The sequence below is a fragment of the Lycorma delicatula genome, chromosome 10 (assembly GCF_047948215.1).
Source record: "Lycorma delicatula isolate Av1 chromosome 10, ASM4794821v1, whole genome shotgun sequence".
NCBI classification, from domain to species: domain Eukaryota; kingdom Metazoa; phylum Arthropoda; class Insecta; order Hemiptera; family Fulgoridae; genus Lycorma; species Lycorma delicatula.
The window spans coordinates 2,327,798-2,353,843 of NC_134464.1; the positions used below are offsets into that span (position 1 = coordinate 2,327,798).

The 26,046-nt window shown below is 29.9% G+C and overlaps 1 protein-coding gene across 2 annotated transcripts in view; it reads right to left on the minus strand.

The window, feature by feature from the left end:
- cno (adherens junction formation factor afadin) overlaps positions 1 to 26,046 on the minus strand; it is a 650,000-nt gene that overhangs the window by 440,475 nt on the left and 183,479 nt on the right. For both annotated transcript variants that reach the window (XM_075376810.1, XM_075376809.1), the window contains exons 3-4: positions 10,772 to 10,964; positions 3,975 to 4,084 (exon numbers count right to left, since the gene is read on the minus strand). In XM_075376810.1, coding sequence (XP_075232925.1) covers positions 3,975 to 4,084; positions 10,772 to 10,964 — 303 coding nt within the window. The remainder of the gene's footprint in view (positions 1 to 3,974; positions 4,085 to 10,771; positions 10,965 to 26,046) is intronic.

Genomic DNA, 26,046 nt, shown 5'->3' on the forward strand with positions numbered 1-26,046 from the left:
AATTATTCCAAAAAAGAAACCAAGGGCACCTCTGTCAATTCAAGATATTCATTATGATGGAATAGGTCACTGGCCTGATCATTGAGCACAAAAATCAAGGTGATTAGGATTCTGTCAAGTCTTACTCAAGGATAAAATGTTTTAATGCAATCTGGCACTTTATTTAGAAAAAAAAATTGTTTTAAACAGTTTCATATGATATAATGTCAAAGTAGAAACTACATATATATATATATATATATTTTAATAAAATAATAAATTCCAAAATTTTATTATTCACACTTATTTCAATTATGTTGTGACTAGATTTATAACATTTTTAATTATAACATTTTTTATAAATATTATTTGTTTTGTAATACAAAAACTTATTTGTATAAGTTATATTATATTATATATAATTATGTAATATTATTATATAAATATTATATATATAAAATATATTATATAATTATATTAAATAATAATATTACTATTATTTTTACTTTATTATATTTTGTACACCATTCATACTGCACTGTGATTTCAATTGGAATTAAAATTTTATATTGTTTTTTTTTATAGAGAAAAATAAATGTTTTATTATATAGCTGTGTTATTTTTCTATAATAATTAAAGAATTGCAAAAACGTTTTTTTCTGGCTGGAACATAATGTGGCCTAGGAAGGGTTAAATAATTAGTAAGGGTTTTAATTACATTTATTTTTTATCTTATAATATATGCTTTTATATTTATAATCTTTTATAATCTATCTTATAATGATGCGATCTACACAATGTATTAAATATGTATCGGTCCCAATTTATTAATTTATGTAGTCGCACATCGGTATACACTGACATGCAGATAATATTCAATGTTATATAACTTCATAGAACAAAATAACTTCATTCTGTTCAACGTAGATACTGAATGTATAGCGAATATCTTGTAGTTGAAATTATTTATATGCATTATAACTGTAAGAAAGACCGGGATAGAGTGTAAAGCGATCAACTAACGTACTTCTTTCTGTAATCAAATAGTGCATTATACACACAGATTCAATTTAGCAAGGGAAAAACAGAATATTACCAAACAAAATAATAAATTAAAAACTAGTTAAAAGTAATTTAATAAAAAAAAATGTAAATACAACTAATAAAACAAAATAAATTTATCTTAAATATTATAAGACAAAATCATACTTTGTATTGTACAGGATAATTTTATAATGCCACATATTTACCTCAGTAGTTTTGTTGATGGTAGAAAAATAATACAGATAAATGTATTTGATTAAAGATAAGAGAAAAACAACAATTAATTATTACAAATAATATTAATAATTATAATTAAAAAAAAAACATGTTTTATAACAATGAAAAGCTACTGTTAAATAATAAGTATATTATGATTAATAGAAGAAAACACAATTTTTTGTGTATTTGTTTCTGTTTTTATATGTTACACTGGAAAGAAAATTATGATTAAAGTACATCATTTAATTATATTCATTACACAGTAAGCTTAAATAGTAACATTTTTATATTTATATTTTATCTGGTTTATTCTAATGTACGCAGAAGCAATTATGCTAATTATGAGGTCCAAATCAGAAGGAGGATGCACAGCTTTACAAATTCTGACTTCCTTGACACAGAACCGACCTAAAACGATCGAGGCCAGGGGAAAATAAGATGTATGATGAGGAAGAATAAACTAACCCGAATAGGAACTACTAATATAAGACTAATCCCACCCATTGAATAATTCACGAGGCACATCTGAGTACTGAGAACCCATCCCACCTGACCGCTTTGAAGATAAGGATATCATTATCCAAGATGGGATTCAAAACACGATCGATCAAAGATCATTCACTGAAACATGAATAGCTATGTAAACTATTTTTCCTTCAAATATTAAAATAACTACTCGCATCGGTTTCGTAAAAGAAAAACTTACCAGACGACTAGGTTAAGTACCTGACTGAATTAATTACTAACTATTCAATCAAACTCTGGTAAAAGTAATTTTATGTGTAAAAAATAACATAACCTTACAAAAAAAAAAACCTATAGTTTTACCCAGATTTATGAACTGTTTTTATTTTTAAACATTTCTGAATATTGTAAAAAAATTTGCAAAATATGGATATAGCAATAAATCTTCAAAAAAGATGATTAATTTGACTCAAAAAAGTAAATGAAATTAAAAGGTACAAGCTAACAAAAAATAAATATTTGAAAATAAATGATTATATTTAAACTAAGCTTTAAAATAATAAACTTCTTGATTGCTAAGCTAGAAATACATCACCAGTATTATTACAAATTTATTTTACTACAAATTCAAATATATATATATATATTTACATATGGAAAGAAAACCTCCACATATCTATCATAAATTTTGTACTTACTAAAAGTAGAAACTGGATTATTATAGCCATCATAATTTTCAAGAGAAAAATTAGTAGAAACACTTTCGCACAATAAATGATTCATTTAGTAATAAGTAACAACACCTTAATGCTCAGAATTTTAGGAATTGCATTTGTATACCAACAAAGACTTCTTTTTGTAATCTAGAAATTTATTTTGCCATCAAATAATGAAGTTAAGATAGATTACAGTTTTATACATTTTGTTAAAAGATGGAAGAATTAAAAAAACTTTTGTTGTAGCAATAAGCAAATAAAGATAAAAACAACTATACTTGTCAGAACACAGTGCTTAGTAATATGTGACTCGATTGATACAAAGTAGCCGCACGGTTTTAGTTTGTGTATTTTTCACTAAAATAATCTGATAGACCATCAATTTTGGTATATAATTGTATTCTTTTTTTCTTTTTTTTTGTTTAACTTGAACATGTAAGTTTGAAATGAAATAAGTCTACATACAAAAACTTTACCAGCATAGGCTTTTAGCAGGCTTTTGCTTTAATCAACCTTTTTCAAAACTGCTGTAATGAGCGCTAAATGCTACTGTGCCATCATATGTGGAACTGATGTCTGGATTAAGTTTTACAGGATCTTTGTTGCCGGTGATATAATCAAAGAAATGTATAAATTAAGTTTTATTTCTTCAATTAAATGTTTTTTCATGCGTTAACAACTCAAAATATAAAAAAGAAACATAACATTATAAACAGATAATAATCACTTTAAATCACAGGCTCAATTTGAATACATCTTGAAAACAAAGATCCTTCAAAAGTGAATTAAAACTACGGTACCAATCTAAAGACACGATAACAATCAAAATTTCCTGTAGCATTCTCTGGAAAGCTTGATTTTCATGGAAAAGCGTAGATTCAGGAAAGTTTTAGCATTTTTTATCTTGAATTACTGTATTTCATTTAACACTTGTTCTATTGTAAAAACAGATTTTGATTATAAGTTCATAATTTGAGGTCAAAAAGAAAGATTTGAGAAAAAGGAAAAATCTGAAAATAGGAAACTGAAATAACTGTTTCTGAGAATTTTACTTCTGTATCTTGTAAGAAATAGATAGTAAAAAATTGAATGAATATATAAAATTTATGTATTTCATAATGTAAACTAATATTCTGATTCTCAAAAAAGTTTTCGGATTAAAATAATTCTGTAAAGGGAACAACACTCTTGACATAGAAAATAATACATCTAAGTAACCATTTTAGGACATAATAATCACTATAAAAAAAATTATACATTAACTCTAAATTTTATAATATTTGGTAGGAAATGATTAGTTTATCAAATGGATTAATCAAGCGGTAATGGATTCATAAATCCATTACCACAGTAAGCCTACAGTGACATATAATTATTAAAACAAAAATAGTCTTTGTAACTTTCATTAATAATCACACGACTCACTGATATTAACAAAAATAACCAGAAAATAAAAATGAATCCGATTTCATTAAATAAGAAAAAATATTAACAGAAAAAAAGTACGATAATCAGTTCAAGAAAATTGTTACAACATATATAACAACTTACATTTGTTTTATCATCGATACGTCGTAATAAAAATCTACCTTCTCGGTCATCTTTATGCCAATTTAGTTGTACAAGAAGAGGTTTTTCATCTGTACTTAGTCGTCTCTCATCTAAAAATAAAAAAAAATAAAAATGTTCAAAACAATGTATAATATATTTAAATAAAAACAATAATATATAATGTAAAAATAACTTTTTTTAAATTTTGTAATACAGAATCTGGCATTTAAGTGTTCTCAAGAAATTTTTCTTAATAAAGAGGAATATGAACAAACCTTTAAATTAATTTTTTACTATTATGAAAAGGCATATTAGTTAAATGCAAAATTCAAACTTTGAAGAGAATCATGGAAAACTAAATGTCAGGATATTGTTCATAAATTCAGTCGAGTAATGTTGGTTCATGTGTGCTTTTAGAGAATAAATAATGGAGAATGAAAACTAAACAAACTAGGTCGTCGAGTTTTGGTATGCATTTTGTACGATTATTAGAAGATAATTAAAAAGGAAACAAATTCAGAGGAATGAAGACATCTTAAATTTTTTTTTTTAAGTTTAAAGGAACAATTGAATCATTTGTAAAAAACTGATTAGTCAAGATCACAGAGGGAAAATTCTTGCTTAACTTGTCCAAGGAAAGATTAGTTTTAATTTTTTATAATTGCTTACCGGGTAAGACACCTTAGTACATGATGGAAAGATGATAAATAAATGTAGAATCTAGGTTTAATCTTGATAATGGTTTTATTTTAAGTATTATCTTAACAACACTAGCATAAAGCGTAATGAATTACTACCAACCCTTCTTGTGTACAACTTAGCTACTCCTTGCTCATCAGCATGATCATCATGCATCAAACATTTAATGTTTTTTTTTTTTTCACGTTATTATTTACTATGATAAAAAAAACAATTTTAAGGCAACAACAGGGAATTTTTTTTTTGAACGCTTTCTCATCATTACTTTCATGCAAGCTCTTATTGCTGTGCTTCACATGAAAATAAAGAAATAAATAAGTTTTTTACTATCTAGCATTTAACATTTTTAAAAATTCTTAACATTTTGAACTGCTTTAATTCAAACCATAATTATTTTGTTCAATTTTGTTGTTTTTTTAGCCGTGCTCTTAGCTCAATATCTGTTGAAAAACAAAACAATGTAGACAAGATACTACTCATTCAGATATTTGGATTACCTAAATCAATTCAGCAACAGAACATTTTAAATGCATATACTAATTATCTTTTACATCAATTATTTTGTATTTTATTGAATTTTTAAAATTTTCAATTTGTTACAATGAATTTGTTTTCATCTGTTAAGAAATATGCAGGCTGAATCAATGAATTTATTATTTTTAGAAATCTGGAAATTTAATATTTATTCATCAATTAGCCATGTACTCGATTCATCTGAGTTGTCCCTCACAACTATCCCAAATGTTACTATGAATTCATAAAACATTTCCGATTAACTTTTCTGATCGGAGAAAAATATTTCACGTGTGATAAACTGAATATTTATATATATTATCTATGTATAAGAGCAAATCAACCGGTCTGACAGTTTTTTTTTATTTTGAAACACCACCTCCATGATGTTGGTTCCTGAAGGATTTGATATGTTTGAAATGTAGGAATCAATGATTAAAGTCGTACTTAATAAGTATACAAAAATAAGATCGACCCAGTAGTTTTTCACTTTATGTGAAATTTTCAAAATTTTGAATGGCCTAAAACCCATCTCGGGTTAAGATAGAAACAACTTGCGAGTTTCATCAAAATTTATCAGGCGGTTCAGACATGATGCTCTAACTGAAAGAAGTATTTTCATTCTTATAAATATGAATAAACGCATAAAGCGTATGGTACAGGTCACACATCTAACAGCTATATTCATCTGTTGAGTATAAGCTTTTGTAGTCTCAACAGCAGATAAAATTCATAGCTTGTTTGAAGAAATTTGGGTGAGATAATGACCTTAGTGTAACTTGATTTTCTTTATAATAGATCAAATTTATGTAAAAATGTTATTTAAAATATTTTTTTTCCTACAAATTTCACAATTACTTTGATCTCAACAATTTAAGTGACATTTCCAGATTATCTTTCACTCATCCAGACTGCATTTAGTCCCGCCAGATAAATAGGATAATACAACACATAAGTATCTGTAATCCGAGTTAAGATATAGTAACATTAAATTATAAAGTGAAAAAGAAAATGTCACTGCAGTAAACTGTTGGCGGAATTCAGATTTAGAGATCATTAATCAGAAGAATAATCAATTTTATTATTATTATTATATAATTCCTAGCACGACTTTTAAAACATTAATCTACACTTAGATCTAGTAGATTACATCAAATTTGCAAATAATAGTCAAGTCTTTAGGTTTTCATCCCATCAAACAATAATTTACAAATCACAAATTATTATTATTATTGGTAAAACTGAAATGAAAAAGCAAGAAAAACATGATAATGTTCTTGTACAACAACTACAAATAAATATGAAAATGAAATGGGGTGTGAAAAATGTAAGAAAATGAGGTATGAAAATGTAAGGTTATGAAGTTGTTGATGATGATGATGACTCGTTAAACTGACTGCTAATATATGAAGAGGTATGATGCCATATCATGCAACATCTACTATGATACCTTTGCATTCATTAAATCATTATATGAATCATAGCTCCAAATAACTTGTATTTAATTCATGAAATAATGTACTATGATGATCATTCACAGAAACGTTTTAATTTTGATAAAAAAAATGCGAGTTGCAATAATTATATTAATTCTTATAACTAAAATACTTTGAAATTAAAAGTTGTTAAGTCTTCTTCAACAGATATGAAAGCAGCATTTGAAATATAATTATGTATCTTTTTGTTCTGTAGATAACAAAAACATTTTATAGTTACTCCTATTTCAACTTAAAAAAACAAAAAAAAACAATGAGGCTTAGATTACAGCCAACAAATGACTATTTAACAGTTTATTAGTAATATTACTAACATAAATATAGTTGTTTTGATTTTTCATCTAAGCTAAATTTTAGTGAGAATAAAATATTATTAATTATAGTTGTTTAAATTAAATTTAACAAATCAAAAAGTAACACAGTTAAGAAATGTAAAAAATTATATTGTATAAATTGTACCGATATATCTGTGTTTTTGGTTACAATTTTAGGAAACACATTTATGTACTGTAGTATTACTTCTGAAGTAAAGCGATATAAATAAAAAAATAAAGATAGTTTACTTGCAGAATCACAGTTTTGTTTTAATAAAACTATAAACTACAATGTTATATGTTAACATAACTGTAAACTACAATTAACATTAAATATTAATTACACCTACATTCATTTGCATCTGAAATATAACATCATCTCTTGGAACGTCTTTTAAAACCCATAAAAATTTTTCAAGTCATAAATGGGACAAACAGATCATTCTTTATGATCAATAAATATGATTGGTCTTTAATAAATTCTTTTTTAGATCATATATATATATATATTTACAAATGTGCTGCTAATAAAAAAAAGTAATTTATTCATAAAAGATAACAATAACCACCTCTATCTGACTAGGCAACAGAACTATTATTGTGTAGCACAACCCGTTACATCAGTATATGAAAGGAGCCTTGTAATATTTACAATGCTGCTTTTAATAAATTTCCAACCTACTTAAATAAAACCCATTTTTTTAAAAACAAAATTAAAAAGAACCAATATTATACTGCCGATTAGTATTTAAGTAATTTTACAAAAAAAAATTAAATATTCAGCATATTTATCTTATGTGTAACATATACATACAAAATAATTTCCATTAACTTCTCCCATTTTTTTTTTGTTTTGTAATTAGTGACTACAACTGATCTAACGAAGAGAAAAACCAACATAAATTAATTCCTTTATATTCAGTTTTATTCTGGCTAGACCCCTTAACGATTGCCAGTGTACGATAACTATAATGTATATATAAGGTATAAAATATAATATAATGTATATATAAGGTATTAATGAAATGAATTTTTCCACAGCCGGTAAAAAAATGCCACACCGACTGGGAGTCAAATCCAGAACACATGATCGGAATGAAAAATTTATTTATGTTACATATTTGATTTATAATTCAAATGGTACTGCACGGTTGGCAGTAAAATGATGAATAAGGTATCTACTAACAATTAAAAATTTTTTTTTAAGCAGAAGTATTCTACTAATTCAAATTACTTTTTAAAATATTTACAAGGAAAAATTCCTTTATTTCAAACAAAAATGTCAGAACAAAATGTAATATCAGAAACCACGATTAAACACATATTAAATTACAGTATTACAATCATGGAATAATGAACAGTAATTAAATTACACTTTTATTTAAAATATATGTATGTGTATATATATATATATATATATATATATATACTTAAATTATTAAATAATTAGCCCACATTCAAAGATACAAAATGCAGTTTATAAAACATTTTTTCTTTAATTTTTACTGTTGAGTTTAATGTAAGTAAATAATAATTTTGACTGTACACAACTATTTACAAATCCTAAAAACAAAATGAGGAAAGGCCACAATAATAATAATAATATTTACAACTGTTTCATCATAAAAGGTAATGGACAGACAGATGAAAAAAAAAGTAAAACAACTTTATAAATTTGAATAAATTAAACACAAGAATAGCTTAAAACAATCAATGATAGATAAATTAAAGAAAAACAGATTGGTAGTTTAAAAAATATATCTATTATAAATAAAATTAAAAAAAAATATATATATATATATAAACTGATTACGATCAACTTTTACAAATTATTTCAGCATGTCAGATAAAATGAACAAATAAAATATTTTTGTTACAGAAACTGAAAAAGACATCATAGAATTTTTGATGGTGATACTTCAAATAAAAATCTGTTATGGAAACTTCTTAGCTATTTAAAAAATTTGTGGGTCTCCAACTTTTTGAGTATAAAAGAAAAATATAACAAAACTCTATGAACTTATGACAATTTAGGAATCATATTAATATATTTATGTACGATGGGCAGCTGAAATGTAATGTACACTGAAACAAAATTTCACACTAAGCAAAAGGTGCTGCCAAATTGTATTTTCATTCCTCTACTACTGACATCCTCTTATTTTCTGTCAGTCACCATTATTATGAAGCTGAGTACACCTGTACATCAATGCAACTAGAACAATGTGTAGCGATTGATATATTGATCGTCATCTAAAAGCCGCTTATGGTACTGAAACTGTTGATCTAAGTACTATGAGTAGGCGAGCGATAAAATTTGTGAATCAGAAGCCGGTAAAGCAAATGTCAAGGATAAAGTTGCAGCTGTTGGCCGGTTTCTTTGAGCGATGAGAAACATCTAAAGGAGATGTTTCTACCTCCTTTTGATGCTTGCTAAAACACCTCAAGAGATGAATATATTGTGTTTGACAATTCATGGAGCTGATCGATTCTGCAACATCATATTGCTCGGCTATACGCATCACAGGCAATCGCCAAAGCGCTTATGAAGTTGAAATTTGAACCTACTCCACATTATGGAGGTCATGAGAGACCTCCTTTACGCTATATTTGTTTCATTTGATTATTTCTTTTCATCTGCGAGTTATTAGTGACTGTGCATTACAGTTCAGCCGCCACTGTTATAATTACAATCAATCCAAGCATTTAAAATTTAGCGGGGTGCATATTTACAATACATTATTAATATTCTGATAAATATATAATTCTCTGCAACATGTTAGAGTTTCAGAAAGAAATAACAGACATATGTATATAATATTATAATTAATCTTTCATTGAATTACTTAATTACTACATCCTGAAATTAGAAAGTAATTATTCTAGAAAATATCGTTAAAAATTCATAAAAATCTAACAAAATAAACTATGACTATACAGGTTGGTAAATTTTTAATTATAAATGAAACGGAAGTAAAACATTAATTTATTTTTTACATTACGTTTTTAATACAGGGATTTATCATTAAACATTTCAGACTATGACAGAAAACACAATGATTATTGATATTCTTTGACATTTTGGGTAGGCAAGACAAATAACATAAAATAGGTAGGAAAGAAACACTCCATCAAACCAAGGAGTATTTTTATCTAAAATACTTGATGCCATAAAAAGCACAGATCAACTGAGTAGTAAATAGTCACAACCTCTGTTTACAACAACTGTTCGATGGTGAAAGTTTCATTCCGATTACAAAATACTCTAAAATATATTGTGTTTATTTTTTTTTTTTTGGTTTGCATTTAAGCAGATAAAATCAAAAGAAAGCTCATGATGTAAACCAGAAGCAACAGCGGGATAGAAAAGGAAAAACAAAAGTATAATAAAGCAGTAACAAATAAACGGTTTAAAGAGCTTCATAAGTATAGGGATTACACAAACACTATAAATTATATGAAATTAATTAATTAGATGAGATATACTTTAATAATACTCAAAGGATAAGAAAGAAATTTAGATAAATAGATTTCAAAAACGAAAAAAATAAAACAATAAGGAATAAAAATTGCTGATAAACCAGTTGCAAAGAGGATACTGATATCTCCCCATGTTCAGTTGTAAATAAACTTGCTCTAAGAAATAATAAATAATTACCTTTTGTATGATACATAATTAGCATACCTTTATTGTGAAAGTAAAATACATAAAAATCTAATAAAGGAACTAAACGAAACAATAAAATAGAAATTATCGTTAAAAAAATTACATTACCTCCATTTTCATGTATTTCATATAAGGCATATTCTGGTATAGATAACATACGCATATCTGGACGGAATTTTTCAATAAGCGTTTCAATAACAACTTGAGCGGTTGCATCTGATGCGACACGGATGCATTTTGTAGCTACCTTTTGACCTGAATCTTGGAAATAAAATCGCATTACTCCATGAAACTCCAGGTCCTGTAAAACAAATTAAATTAAAATTGTAAAACAATATAGAAAAACATACCTTAATCTACTTTTTAATGTTAAACATTAAAGATTTAAAAGTAACTAAAGGAAGAGTAAAAAAAAGTTTAGCTTAAAATGATACAAATAAATATTGTTGTTTTATAAATGTTGAATAAGAACATAGAAAATTATTAACAAAAAAAGAAAACCAATTGCAGATCACAAAAGTAAATTTACGTCAATCTATGTATTGAAGTAAAAATGTCTAAAAATAATTTTCATTTCTCTGAGATAAGGGCTACAATACGAGGTCTGTAAATAAAGTAATGAGACCGGTTCGGAAAATCTTTTTATTTAGTCCAATTATACATGAACTCTCTCACCTTCGAAATAGTACTGTTGGGAAGACATGTGACGCTTCAAATGGTTTTCCAGTTCTTCATAGCAGTATTGGAACTCAGAAACCGGAATATCCTTCAGATGGTCGGTAATGTTTTTTTTTAATGTTTTCTACTGTTCCAAAATGATGTCCTTGAGGCATTTTTTTAAAGTCGGAAACAGGAAAAAGTCGCACTCTCAAGTCTGGTGAATAAGTTGGTTGAGGAACAACAGGAATGTTTTTCTTTGGCAAAAACTCATTAATTGAGAGTGCATTGACATGATGCAGCATCCAGTTAGTTATCTTTGATGGCTGGTCTCACGCGGGCAATTCTTTTCCGTAGTCTTTCAAGAATTTCTCGGTAAATATATTGATTTACAGTCTGTCCTGTAGACAAAAATGGACAATGCCATTACTATCGAAGAAAAAAATTAGCGTGGTTTTGATTTTTCATCTGCTCATCTTTGGATTTTTGGAACTTGGTGAGTTTGAAGTGTGCCACTCCTTCCTTTGGCGTTTTGTTTCTAGGTCGTACTCAAATATCCAAGTTTTAACACCGGTAATAACATTTTTTTGGAAAATCAGGATCGGTTTCAATTCGCCCTAGAAGATCGCGGCACACTTTCACCCGGCTATTTTTCTGTTGAGTGTTCAGTGAGGTTTTTTGGGACCAATTATGCACAAATGTTTTTCATGACCAATTCGTTTGTCAAAATTTGATGGACTGTGGTACGGTTCAAATTCAATTATTCTGCAATCATTCTGACAGTTAATCGCCGGTCTACCGTATCAAGTCTGATTCGCTCAACATTGTCGTCACTTTTTGACGTTAACGGTCTTCCAGAGAGTGGATCGTCAGCAACTGATTCCCGGCCATCTGAAAATGCTTTAAACCATCTAAAAACTTGGGCTCGTGGTAGAGCGTCATCTCCATACGCCCTTTTCAATTTTGAAAAACTTTCAGTAGCATTCTCACCGAATTTAAAACAAAACTTGATCGCACAACGTCGCTCATAATTAGTATCACTCATTTTTGTAACGCACAACAAAAACTCGTTTCACGAAATGTTTGTTTACGTCTCGCGTGGCAACAATAGACAAAAAATATTAATACCTAATATAAATCAGCTGTTCATATAACCGTACGTTTACTAGTAACTTTATACAGTGTTGCCACTTTGGTTGCCAAAAAAACTAATCTCATTTAAATACAATTTAAATAATCGTATACTTATAAATATTTGTACGGGGTAATAAAAAAATAGATTTAATTAAACAGCCTGATTTAAATAAACAGACGAACAGTCGTACTAAACCTCAAGTATCAAAATCAAGCTATAATTCATTTTTTATCTTTACCTGCACAAAAAATGAAATAACACAGTGTAATACGAGAAAGAAACGATAACTAATACTTAGCCCGAAATAACAATATATCAGACCGCAGTATTAACAAAATAATTGTATATATCAACAGGTCAAATAAGTTCTTTACCGGATACAAGTAAAGAACTGCTCGTTCGGGTAGAAACAAAGTTCGGAAAAGTACAATTTTTCAGTCGATCATGAAAACTACAATCGGTACACGACGGATGTCCATGTATTCAAGTACCGTGTCGAACAGATGAATTTTTTACGTAGCTTAAGTCATATGAAAGAATCGTTCTCGTGCTACGACAATATTCCAGGCTTAATAAATATTGCTGCTTTCTGCGAATGGAGAAATATTTTGAACTCTTTTGTTCAAATAATATTTCATTCCTTGTTTGTTTTCTATAAAAAAAAGGATACTGCCCGTTTACCACTTAGCGTACTATTTCTCGTAGCGCTACAATTTGTATAGCGCTAATAATAATATCGCTTGAGGGTCAAACAGATAACACAGATAAATGACAGACTCATTTCGAATCGCATTTCTTAACGCGAATCCAATATAATGATGGAAATGATATTTCTTTCAAGAATTTTGATTCCAAATAAAATACGGTATTATAATCTTATAAAAATTTTGAACCGTCGCTATAATTACAGAAATAGCGAAACAAAATCTGTAAATGTTTCATACTCATCAAAAAATCGATAGCATTTTTCCAAAATACAAACAATAATTTATGGTTATACACTAAACGGCAAGAAGAGACGACCTACAAAGCAGTTATTACATAAAAAGTATCTGATAAGAATACTCCGTATATATTTATTAAATGACAAAATATAAAAACGAATATGAAAGATGTAAAAGATTACTTTTTTAAATCATTCAGATAATTAAGTTATAAAAATTATTATAGACGAATAACACAGGGGCAGTCAGACGTATCGCACGTACGGTAACATTGCCAGCGGCTGTGTTGTCTGAGCCGCCGCGCCGTACACCTTTCCGGCGCGGCGGCTTAAAAAAAAACCGAAAGCAGTTTTAGATATTTAGATATTTATCTAAAGAGTATTTATAAACTCATATCGAATGAATATCTCGTTTAATACAGTCGGAAACGGGGAAAATTTACTATCATTGTTCACAATTTTTTTACCTTTCTTCATCATTTTCGAGGTCGAATTTCAAAAAAACTAAAAATTGAAGATTACAAAACCAAAAATCAACTTTATATCTTCATTTTTTACCGAAAAATTAAGAAAAAATTGCCGGTTATCACAAAAAATTCAAAAATCTAAAAATCGTTTTTTTTTAAATATCCGCATGAAGATTACACTCACCGAAAATCAAGTTGACATCTTCACTTGTTACCGAGAAATTCAAAGAATAGTAAACTTCATTTTAACCCTTCAAACTCCGAATTTCAAAAAATCCTTTCTTAGAATGCACTTATACCGTAAGAAGAACGAGTATACCGATTTTCACAGATTTATCTCTAAAGGTTTTTGCTGGGCGTTGGTTTTGAATCGCTCACGACATGTTCTTTTATTTACACAAATATATAAATCTTCTATCCTCGCGTTCTACCTTTAATAAAAATTGCGGGTTCCTTCTAGAACATGTCTAATTCTGTCAATCGAAAAGGAATTTTCAAAGCGCTCTAAAACTTGGACAAAGAATTTATTTCAGTTAGAAATAAATCACAGAAAAAAGATAAGGTTATATACGGAATCAAATTTCGAGCCGACAGTAAGTATTTAACGTTAACATTCTTTGCAGAACGTTTTTTTTCCGAAGATAAATTGAAACTTCAAATGTATTTTATAGTGCAGTAAAGCAGCAGTCATATGAAAATTTAATTTAAATTCATATTCGATAAGGGGTTTCTTCTTCTGGAACTTCTGAACGGAAAACAAGTAGAACGAAGCGAATATTTACAGATCCTTAAAAAGAATATTAGTTCAAAAAAATATGAAACGGAAGGAATACGAACTATCGGTGGGAAGTTTAGAAAAAGAAGTAAAGAATAAGAGCATAATATATATTAAAGAAGTAAAAAGATATCCGATGATGATATTTAACGGAACTATTAAAACGAAGGTGAAAAGAAAATAGAACAAGAAACACGATAGCTAAAGCTAAAAAAGCATTAAAAGAAAAAGTTATATTAAGTATTTCTGTAATAATGTGAAACCCGCATACTCAGACGAGAAAGGACATGTCTCAAGGCGCACGATGATGCGATTAATATATTCGGCAAACCCTTTTTTGTTTACTTATTCCGAAGAATCGATAAACTTATTTTCTTCGGAATTACGATTAAATTGTAATTTATTATTAAGAAATAAACTACATATCTCTCTCTTAATAATAAACAGCGAAGTATAATGTTCTATAACATTCCCGTATTTACGATGGAATATCTTAAGATATGCGGGTAGGTTAAGTTGACAGAATTTACACCCCCTTCAAGGTTATGGAAACTTAATTATAATACCGATATTATTTCTTAATTACTTAGCGTTAATAATAATAATACCAATTAACGACACAAAGCTTTGACGTACGTAAGGAATTTTATTATCGAGTAGTAGACTGAATATAGCTGACCGTATTCTACTTCCTTATATACACTAGTATTTCTTTTAGCTATCACGATATCCATTATTTCAAGAAATAACAAAAACAGCTCTGTTAAAGTACGTAATTAACGGGGTATTAAAAATAGATTAACTTGTTTGTTCGCGTTAATTAAACCGTGACGACTTGAATAAACAAAAATCAATTAGAGATGAATTTTTAATAAATAAGAGAGAACTGAAATACTCAACTATTTTCATATCTACAAGATAAACGAGTAGCGCGTTTATCAAAGTAAATCGTATACACGCAGATTAAATTAAATCGGTGTTATCCCATCGATTTTATAACGATTGGAAGTCTTAAAACTACAGCTCCGACTAACTATTAAAGGGGATACTCCGTATATTATGAGGAAGTTTGTTGTTATCGAGAGGTAATAATAATTTGAAAAGAGTACCGAAAAAAGCTTTTGTCTCGAAAGCACTACAAACCACTACTTTTCACAGATTACAATATTCTAAAGGCGATAAATTTTTATATTTTAAGATTTCACGCGATCAGTGAGATATGCTTCAGACACCCTGTTAACTGTGAGATATTATTTCTGAAATAACTTGGCGAAACACGGCTGTATTGGAATTTCAGACGATGAGCTCAAAGACAATGCGACCGAAGATCAATTGTCTTTAACTTTTTTTTTTTTTTTTTGGCTGTATATATGTAATTTTTTTAAATTATATTTTATTTATTTTTTTATTATATTTAATTTTTTTTTTTAGTCTGTATTATATGTAATAATTAATCGCATGAGCCATAAACGGAATAGTGCGTCAGACGCGTTTCCGGGGTCGCGATTGAAAAGTTTGCGCGAGTTATATAGTTTGAAGACGTCAAACACGGTAAGTCGCGCATAAAACAAAAACGCGGTCTAAATTTAAAAAAACTTACAGTAAGACAAAATATCCCAGTAATTGCGACTCCTCCGGAAAAGGGGACGCATTGCTCCCTCCTTATAGCTAGTGCCCCGTTGTGGCGTATTCCTGCTAGCCTATTAAAGAGTTAGCACCGAAAGGACTTCAGTGGACGGTCTGAAGGGGAATTACGTCGGGAGGACAGGCTTTATAAGCCTAGCCTTCCGCGGTCGGCCCATGAAATGGGTTCGATAACGCTGGTTTAACAACGGATTGGAATGCAATTAAATCCGTCTTAAATTCACTAAAATAATAATAGACAAAACTTGAAAAATTAGATCCGAGATTAAAAAAATAACCCTTTTAAAAACAAGCCCGATTAGAATGATCCAGCAGCAAGGGACTCTGTCCAGGTTCTGCGATAAAGTAGGGAGTAATAGACTCCTGCCAACTTTGCATTCCATTCCATTCCATGTAATAATTACTGTAATGTGTTTTAAAGTTTTACAATTTTGCCTGCGATATTGTACGTTTTATTCTTAACTTTATTTGTTATATATTAATTTTATATAGTTTATTGCCGGTACTAGTTTTTCTATTGTAGAAGCATTGCTACCAGGCGCTTATAACGATTCTTCGTTGTGCGGCCCCCCAAAAAAAATGTATATTTTATACATTTAATTTTTATTTAAATATTTATTCTCTTCTAAATTAGAAATACAACAGCTGAAAAAATAAAAGCAGAAGGAAATTTTACATCATTCTCCTAATGATTTGACTTTAAAACGGTACCTCTGAATCGCACGATAGATTTTTTAAAACTACGATCTCCTTTGAAGCTTACGACTATTTAATAAACCGCCAAACAAGGTTTACCTTTACTTAAAATTCTTCAGATAAAAGTTTCAAAAACGGCTCGCCCTACGATTAACAGTAAATTCTTTTACGGTTTCAATAAATATTTTTTTAAAATTAATAATACAGGTAAAATGTAACCGCTTACGGGTAAAATAACCTCGCTGTTGTTTATTTAAACTCGTTACAGGCTAACTGCCGATTAAAACTGGCGTACTTAATTGTCGGATGAGAAAAGAATTTTGTAACGCACCGGGTCAGTGGGTCTAGTGGTAAACTCTTCATCACAAATCAGGTGATTTCGAAGTCGGACACGTCTAAGGTTCAAACCCTTAATTTTTTACGGCAGTTACTTTTATAAGGACTTGAATACTAAAAGGTGGATACCGGTGTTCGATGGCGGTCGGGTTTCGATTAACCGGACGTCTCAGGAACGGTCGACCTGAGACCGTACAAGACTATACTTCATTTACATTCATACATATCCTCGGAAGTAATACCTTACGGCGGTTCTGGAGGCTAAACAGAAAAATAAAACGCAAGAAAAAATGCCACGCCTTCAAAGTAATCCCCTTGGGTATTGACACACTGATCCCAGCGTTTTTCCCATGATTCCATGCATCCCTGGAAGTCTGCAGGTGTAAGTGTTCGAAGCACGTTCTGCGTTTCTTCCTGAATCTCCTCAATTGTGTTAAAACTACGGCCTTTCGATTGAAATTTTATTTTCGGAAAAAGTCGCACGGGACAAGGTCAAGCGAATAGGGTGGGTGGGGAATCACTACCGTCTTTTTGGAAGCCAACAAATTCCGAACGGCTAGCGATGTGTGCGCGGGCGCGTTGTCATGGTACAGAACACAGCTGTTGTTACCCCACAGATCTGAACGTTTGCGCCTAATACTTTCACGTAACGCTTCAAAACTTCACAATAGAACATCCAATTGACACTTTGACCAAGAGGAACAAATTCCTTGTGGATAATGCCTTTGATGTCGAAAAAACAATCATCATGGACTTCACGTTGCTGCGAACTTGGCGACTTCCACTGCAACGACTGCTACTTAGTTTAAGGGTCATACCCGTACACCCATGTCTCATCACCGGTTATGATGTTGGAGATGAAGTTAGGGTCATCTCTTGCTGAATTTTTCAATTCGCTACAGACAGCTACGCGATTTTGTTTCTGGTCGCTGTTCAACAGTCTCGGTACGAATTTTGCAGCGATGCGTCTCGTGTTCAAATTGTCCGACAAGATGCGTTGCACGGACCCGTATGACATTTGTACGATTGCACAAACATTATGGATTGTTTGTCTACGATCTGCAACAATAGCCTCTCGCACTTTCGCGATGTTTTCCGGTGTTGCGTTTGTTGATGGTCTTCCTGAACGCTCATCGTCATCGATTGTCGTTCGTCCATCTTTGAATCGTTTGTATCTCTAACAAGTTTTACTTTTACCCGTAGAATTGTCACCAAATTGCTTCCATAAGCACGCGATGGGTTTCTGCACCGGTTTTTTTAAGCACGAAGCAAAATTTGATGCGGGTTCTTTGCTCTTTAAAATCTGCCATTTAGAACTTCGCCGAAGCAGTAAAACACAACATTACACAAACGAACGAAAATCAATGCAGCCTCTCACCGTCACAGCTGTTGGAACACTGATTCACAAGGAGTACTGTTGGCCACATCTAGCGGCAGCAGGTCGAACCAACACGGTTCGCGCGCGAAATTCAAATTCCCCGAATTTCTGGGTAGAACCTCGTATATTACAAGGGCTAACAGTTTTCGGATAGTTTTCCTATTTTTCTTTTCTTATTCTTTCTCTCTTGTATCTACGTTCTGATTTTTCGTTTATTTTTAAATAATTGTTTTCCTAACTCTGCTTAATTACCTCGACGGCACGTAAGCAAATTCTCTGCTAATGGTTTTTACCGTACGAAACGAGACATTTTTTACAACGAATAATGTATATATGCGGTATATAATGTGTATATGTTATTTCTTACATTTCGTTATCTTTTATTCGTTTATGTATTTCAGAAAATAAGTATAAATAAAAATAACAAGATTTATAGCGAATCGTTGTAATTAATCCCATACGGAACAAGGTAATTTTTAAAACAATATCCCTACATCCAAAACAAGTATCATACGGCAGGAAATGAGGAACGTAGTAGTTTCTGCACAGAGCTTAATTATCATCCTACATGAACACAACACATCTGGCAAAACAGTGATATTCGGCCCTATAAGAAACAGACAGCTTCACTTTTTACAGCGGGAACCGGTCGTACAGTAAGCATCATTACGTTCGGAGAAAGCTGATGACAACCGGAAGAAAAGCTGTGGCGAAAGGAACAGAGCAAATTTTAATTTATCTCTTTCTCATAAGAAGTAACCGATTATATATAATTTCTCGACTTCGTACGGGTGATAAAAGAAACGATTGAAGAAACTTTTACAGTTTTAATGAAAGATAAACGACATCACGTTAAATATAGTACGAGCAGTAAGTTAAAACTGCAAGTAATAATCGTAATAAGATAAATTCCGTGTAAAGTCTGCCAGTTTTTTAATTTAAAATGAAAACTCTATGAAAATCAAATATTATTACCAAAACTAAGATACTGCGATCGATGTATATGGTAATAAGTAGAAAGCTGTATAGAGAAACAAGACTATAAATAGGAAAAAGCTTGCGATCGTAACCATATGTATCAATTACTCTTTTAAATAAATAAATAACGTTAAAAAACGCACGATAAATCATAGTCTAAACAATTCTTGATAAAAAAATGGACATTGAAACAAAAAACAAATTGTGTTAATTTCTTCATAACAATTTGCAAATTACGATATGCTTATTTACGTAAATATATTTTTATCATACGTAATCGTAATAAATAGACATTCACTTGTGAAATAAATCGAGATAAAATTCAAGGGGAATAAACAATATAAATGAATATACAACAGCACACGCAAAATTCACGCGGGCTGAAACACATATGCGCGTGAAAACACGTACAAAATGTAAACATTTTTTTAAACTGTTATTATTATAAACGGATTACAAACGTAGTTTGGCGTACAGTGTACACAGCCTTACAGTGTCGCTGGAGGAATGCCAATTATGCGATCGGAGTAGTTCAGGACACGCTTCCGGGAATTCTTTTTGCGTAGGTCGAATCACAACAATAATGTGTAAAACAATGATGCGACAAATATTTTTATAAGTACGTACGTACGTACACATGTATACAGACAACCTCGCCTATTATTAATAACGTATTACAATATTATTACTACGGGATAATTATACGATAAATCACCTCCGTACGGGTCACACACAACATAATATTTATATATTTCTTATATACCATAAAAACACTTTTTACGAGATCATTTCCGAATAAAATTACCAGCTCTTTCTTTTATTATACGTATAACATAATCGGTACGCTTATCTCTTCTATATTAAGAGAAGGCGATTACATCGTACGATAGGTTAATCGGTCAATTTTTGGTTCAACTTGGCAGATTTTTATTTAATTAATATACCGCCGAATTAAATGAAATAAAATAGAATTAAAAATCTCGCTTAAAGGAATCGATAAGTTTATACGGAAAGGGTAGGATCTTATTCATTTTGAAGTGCGAAAAACAATTTATTTTAACCTAAAAAATAAATGAGATTCTACAACCTTAATCAAAATAACGGTAATTATTTTTCAAAATCGTTTTTAAAAGCGGCTTTCGGTACATTCCAAGTAGGAATTATAGAAAAATATATCGTTTTCAGGAAAAAATTTTTTTATAGTATTTTATTGACGGTCATTATTTCTACAGCCGATGTAGATCAGCTTTGAAATTTGCGGTGAAAAATATTAAAACGGCAGTCACTTTGGTTAGGACTGTTGTAACCCAAAATTTTTAAAACAATATTTTGTTTGTTTTTATATACTCTTCAAAAATAAGTCACACCTCTACCCTTTTCATTAAGCATTATTAAGTCGTCCCATCACAAGGACTTTGGGTACGGTGGTGGTGGTGTCGTAAATTAATCTGCTAAATTTTATTTTTGTACGTTTAACGGTCGAAAAGTTAATACTTTATTAACACTCCGTATAAATTTTTATTATAAAATTTCAACTTACACACGCCAGGACTTTCAAAAGGTAATTTATTATCGACAAAAGTTTATAATGCTGTATAAAACGCTATCGATCGACGAATTAAAAAGGGTAAATAATATATTATAAAATAGGAATTTTCTAATAGGTTAAAAAAAAATTATTCATTAAATATCAATAGCCCTAAAAAAAAAGATATTAATGTAATCGCGTAAGGCTATTAAAAAGGGTACCGTATATACGTAATTTTTTTTTCGATGAGCAAACGTTAATCGGCTTAACAGAGGTTTCATTGTAATTATATATACACACATAGAACTACAAATATCTAGAAAGTTAATGACGTACATAGACGACTGAAAAAAAAATTGGAAAGGTAATCGAAATAAAAAAATGTAATATAAGGAACGTTAAGATTAGTTAATAGAAAGCAGAACGTTTTTACAGACGAGCTGAATCGGTATGCAGACAAAATAATAATTCTAGGTAGACGGTCAGTGAATGAGTCACACGTAAGCCATTCAGAACCGGTTGTGTACGAGTATGTTGCATTAAATCCGAAGGTGGAGCGATGGGGGAAGACGGTTAAAGAAATGAGGGACATTAAGATGAGTTCAAGAGTCAAGGAGATGTCATATATATATATAAAATACATAGAATATTAGTAATAGTACTTACAAAACCCAGCTGGGCAGTCGGAACACAGTCAAGCGACTCGAATTTACCGCTTCAATTATTATTATTACTATTCTACATTAACTATAGAGTCAGAAGTCAAACGTTTATCACAAAAGTACCGAAGGATTAAAAACCGCTCATCAATGAAATTATAAATTAAACTACGCTACACTACATGAAACGGACATCATTTAACGCAACAGTAGATCATTTTTAACAAAATTTAACGTTTCGCTGTTAAAAAAAGAAAAAATAGATTTCTTTAAATATTAAAGCGCCATGTAAAAAATTAACGCACGAATTTCATAAAAAAGAAGAATTTAATACCGTACAGAGAAAGTATTACGTTACGCAAAATGAACTTAAGAAAACGTTTCGTATAACCTCTGTTTATAATGAATTTGTAATAAATTAATATTTGTAATGTATCGGTATACCGCTTTAATTTCATTAATATAAAAAAAAGAATACGATCGATTACCGTATTCAGAAATGACTGACAAAAGTAGGTTTTAAATATTATTTTAAATTCAAGAAAAAGGTGACGGTATTTTATTATTATAAGTCATAAGAAATTATTCAAGCAAGGCATTAAAATTTGACCGAGATAAACATTGTACCGATATAGAATTAAGAGAATTTTTTATATTTCTACCGGTAAATTTGGACCGCATGCAAACTAATAAACTTCAAACTATCGCCCGACTTTTAAAAATATTTTCGGTAACAAATCCTTTACTAATAATGTAAATTAAATTGAATTAATAATAAATAATAGTTAATATTTATATTTAATAATAATAAGAATAATAATTTAATTTAAGTAATGCTGTAAATTTCTAGTAACTAATGATTTCAAAAGTACTTATCTGAAATGTAGTTCCTTTAAAAAAAAGCCTTTAATCTACTGGTACTGTGTACTTAAAGGGTTGTGAAGAAATAATAGGTAAACTGTTAAAAATTAAGATTAAATTCAGTTTTTTACAAAGACTAAAAGAATTTTAGAGGTCATACTCCAAAAAGTGAAATATGGGAAAACATTCGTACGAAAATGGATCCAGAAAATCTTCCTTTTCAGGTAATAACTCGAGAAAAATGTCATCCTGATTTAGTTTTTTAGAAAATTATTATAGTGTCCCACGAAAAAACGGAGAAACTTTCAGGACATATTCTGCCGGTGAAAGGCAGTTTTTACTACAAGCCTAAAAAAAATACTTGTTTTTCGATACCCAGTTTTGTTTTTTACTTCGGATATTTTAAAAACTACTGGAGTTACCGTTCTGGGACTTGTTTTATCATATTTCCCGGCTTAAAATACATAAGAAACCACCGACTTTACTCCTCAATTTGGGTCCCAAAAATGACAGTAGGGAACGTTTTTTTAGAAGAGCTGAAGTCTGGGCGAAATCTTTTTCTAGCCGTAAGCGTTTCCAGAGCTATGTTTATATGAACTTTTTTCATTATTTTTATTAGGAGAACATGTCCTGAAGGTGTCTCCTTCAGGTTTCGTGAAAAACCTCACGTGGTATCTCACGAAAAAGTTTTCGTAAGATACTGCGTGTAACAAAAAAAATTGGAGCGGTGAAACACAATAGGTTTGTCGTACGGTAAACAAAATTAATTTTTGATTAAGATTATGTAAGAAACGTTATATGAACTCGCAGAAGAGTTTAAGACATTCGACTTAAATTTTAAAAAATAACAGAGAGGAAAACGCGGAATAAAAATACTGCATTATAATTTAAAACCGAAAATTAAAATTTTTCAATACTGGAAAATTAAATAACTAAGTAAAAATTAAATAACTCAGTAGTTTAGTTTAATAATATTATTTAAATTTTTAACATGTACTAGTTAAATTAACGATAGTTTAAATAGCATTTTTAATTTTGTTCCAAAATTCTAATACTATTCTGGCAATAGAACGAAGTTACTGTCGATTAAACATAAAAAAATTGTGTTTTGCGACGCCAATTTTTTCTGTTTTACAATAAATAATTTTCTCAAAAATTTCTCGGTACGGTTCCGGAATCTATTTTATTCAATTTTTTAGATCAAAAAACCAAAAATTTAGGTATAATAGTACGAAACGTTTAAAACGATAAATATACCGATAAAAAAGGTGAAAAAAAGAAGCAGTACAAGAGAGGGAGGGAGGAAGAGCGTGTAACAAAGTAGGTCAACAAAAATCAGCATCGGTAATTCCTAACCGTCACTCTTTCATTTATCAAAGAAATAAGACATTAAAACAATAAATAAAACGACAAATAAATAACAAACACCAACGTAAGATACGAACGAGTTGGAAAAACAAAGATTAAAAAGAAAAGAATACGATAAAAATTAAGAGAAATTTGAAAATAAGAAGAGTCGTATAGAAACAGGTGAAAGTCGAATCGATGTCAACAACCACAATAAGGACGGTTACAATGAACAAGACAAAGACAACTAAACAACGACGTGGATGAGGTGTATTCATGTAAAGTATACATTTATTTAAAAATATTTAAAAAAAAAACAGCACAAAATACCTTTTAACATTCTTCTTAATAAACATTTTAAATAAAAAACGCACTTGAAAGATTCTAAAAATGTTAGAATATAATAAAATTAATCAAGAAATATCAGAGGATTGATTTAATAGGACGGGTTTTTTAAAGAAAAGAAAAATACAATTATTTTAATTATTATGAAAAGTAATCGCTACGTAAAAAGGTTATAGTTATTTGAAAAAAGATCACAGCCGTACCGGACAAGAGCCGCAAATTAAATCTAATCTCAAAGTCAGATTGAGCCCGCTTACCGAGAAATGATTATTTAAATGTTGTCTTTTTTCTTTTACTGAATGCCTTCTGCATTTATTAGTGCGCCTAATCTTTAAACTCGATTTATATATCATAATAAACCTTTAAATCGACCGATTTGACTTTAAGGTCGATTTTCTTTATTTACTTTAGTAATGTTAATATCGATTAGAAAACGTAAATGTATTGAATGACGATAAAAATAAAAAAGTTGTTATTCTGTACTATATAAAATAAATTACGATTATTAGCAATAAATATCGAACGTATTAAAATTTATTCTTATTTTCCTAACGCGTACGTTGCAATCCTTTCGACTAGTGGACAATAAGTAAACCCCCCCCCCGCCACGATGGCATGAGGATGATATGTAAATCAAGTACAGTGTTGTACAGACTCAGGCCGACCGTCCTAGTACGTGTGGGGTTAATTGAACCCCAACCGCCAGAGTACATCTAACGTGACACACGCATATAGAATAACAGGATTCCCACTGCCCCGACCCTACCGCCGGACGGCTAAAAATAGGTAATAAGTTATACGCGAACAAACATAAAAAATATACGGCTCGAATATATAACCTCCTTTTTTGAAATCTGCGGCTAACGCTCCACAGCTTGAAATATAACCTCGGTTGTCGGTTAATCGCAACTTATAAGGTCGTATTTGGATATTTATTTAATCGCTTTTTCGAATGTATTTATTATATTAATAAAAAAAATTTAGTCGCGATATTTCAGCTAATAAACTTTTATTAAACATTCTTTTGAAAAATAGCAGAAATTTACTCATTTCCTTGTTTTCCGAAAATAAACTACGGCGAGTTGCCGTATATTTAACAGGCTAATTAACAAAAATTCCCTTTTAAACATTTCACTTCTGGGTTCGAGTAAACGGTAATTATTTGTTTACCTTACATTTGATCTTTTTATATCGTCATTTCCGCTTCTAATTCAAGGACGAGCAACCCTTTATTAACAACTGGCCAACAACAAATTTAAAAATTTTGCGCGAGTGCGTATAAAAAACGTAATAAAATTTGAACACCAGACGATAAACACGAATATGAATATAAACGAAATGAATAAAATAAGAATCCCATAAAAAAAACACATAAATAAAACTTATAATAGAATTACCATAAAAAAGAGCAAAAGATAAATTAGCGTGGGAAAAATCTCTATCAAATTTTAATCAGAAGTTTGGCATCGCTTCTTTGCAATCAATCGATCTATATTTGCAAGTAGACTACGCACCAACTCGCACGCAGCTTTCCAATCGTACGTCACACAGCCTCGATCGGTTGTCGCTTTTAATTATATTCATTACGGAAAATAATTTAATTGCTCGCAAACATAAGTACTTCAAAAAAGTGT